The 1,424-nt window shown below is 36.5% G+C and overlaps 1 protein-coding gene across 1 annotated transcript in view; it reads right to left on the bottom strand.

Annotated features, from left to right (window-relative positions):
- Positions 1-497: 497 nt before the first annotated feature.
- The window catches only part of ELMOD2 (ELMO domain containing 2), a 7,476-nt gene continuing 6,549 nt past the window's right edge, over positions 498-1,424 (bottom strand). The window contains exons 7-8 of the mRNA XM_010170586.1: positions 1,178-1,311; positions 498-752 (exon numbers count right to left, since the gene is read on the bottom strand). Of these exons, the coding sequence (XP_010168888.1) occupies positions 595-752; positions 1,178-1,311 (292 nt within the window). The 3' untranslated portion in view covers positions 498-594. The remainder of the gene's footprint in view (positions 753-1,177; positions 1,312-1,424) is intronic.

Genomic DNA, 1,424 nt, shown 5'->3' with positions numbered 1-1,424 from the left:
ATGTTGATGGATTAAGCCTCTTCTCCAAAATTATAAGTGACTAATACATCCCCTTCGCGGATCTTTTCACTGCAGATAAATGTAATGTTGATGAGTGAACGATCGACTCCACGTACAGAACAAGAATGCAAAAAGTCTAAAACCAGAGTTTAGACTAAAACCAGAGTTTAGACAAAATTACTAAAACCAGTAATTTCAACTACAATAACTTTTCAGAAGACAACAGTCAAACCTATTAATGAAAAACATGATGCGGTGTAAATACCTGCTTCATGTTCCTGCACCAAGAAGTATAAAAGAAATTGTGAAATCAAGCGATCCGGAGGCTCTTGAGATTTGTGGATTGACTTTTTTTTCTTGGTTTTTGTCTTTTTTTTTTTCTTAAAAAGCTGTCCTTTGGAGAATAGCATATCGAGACCTGTAAACAGAGGTTGATTGTCCAAGCTTTCTTAACCGAATTTTGAGATTTTTTTTTTTAATGTAAAAAAAAAAAAAAAAAAAAAGTTCTATTGTTAAATAGTTTTTGATGAAACATGGAAAACTTCCATCCAAATGCATAACTCCATTTTTGATGCAGAACAGACTGCAGAGGAGTTAAGGTTTCTTTGTGATTTGTAAGGTTAGTATCACATCACAATCCAGGAGAAGTCCCTTAATTTTTTCATGGAATTTCTCTCTGTACTGGTTGAAGTGCATAATGCTTTCTGGTTCTTCTTCAAACCAGAACTTGTCAAACTCATAAACCAGATAACCTGTGGAAAAAAACCAAAATACAGATCTGCAAAAATGACTTCCACAATTTTCTGCCTTGATCTAGCTAGACCTAGAATGATCCTTTAGATTCTCTTCAAGCCATTAAAACAGGGAGTGTCCCATCCTTGTCAACAGCAAGCTTTTGGACACTGTAAAAATGAATTAAAAAAATAAATCTGCAAATACTAAGTTTACACACTACAGTCTCTTTAATATATAGAAAACCACCCAAATTTATCCCTTAAATATACATTTCTGTAGCACAATATTTAAGCTTCAGGTGCATTTCCAATACCTGATCCAGAAGACAAGCAGCTTGCTCTGGCTAATGAGAAAAGAGTGGAAATACACTCCAAACCCCCTAAACTCTACACTGCAGGCCTCCCCCCCGGTAGTCTGTGTTAAAGGAGCTCCAGATACTCACAGTAAAACTGATGGAAGTGCTCCATCTGTGGCAATCCAGAGACCACGTTGTACAGGTGAGACTTTAAAGCACCATGCTTAAGTAAGCTGTAGGCCATTTCTGTCAGATTGATTCCAACTATTGCGTAAGAATATCTGCAACACCAGTCACAGGTCATGTTTTACCTTATGGATCAAAGGACTGAAAAGCTTCCTTGAAACAGGCTGCATTAGGGTAACTCGAAGAGTCAATTTTTCCTCTGATACTT

This window comes from Antrostomus carolinensis, unplaced genomic scaffold (genome assembly GCF_000700745.2).
Source record: "Antrostomus carolinensis isolate BGI_N321 unplaced genomic scaffold, ASM70074v2 scaffold26090, whole genome shotgun sequence".
Taxonomy (NCBI): Eukaryota; Metazoa; Chordata; class Aves; order Caprimulgiformes; family Caprimulgidae; genus Antrostomus; species Antrostomus carolinensis.
This window is presented reverse-complemented; position numbering and strand designations above follow the sequence as displayed.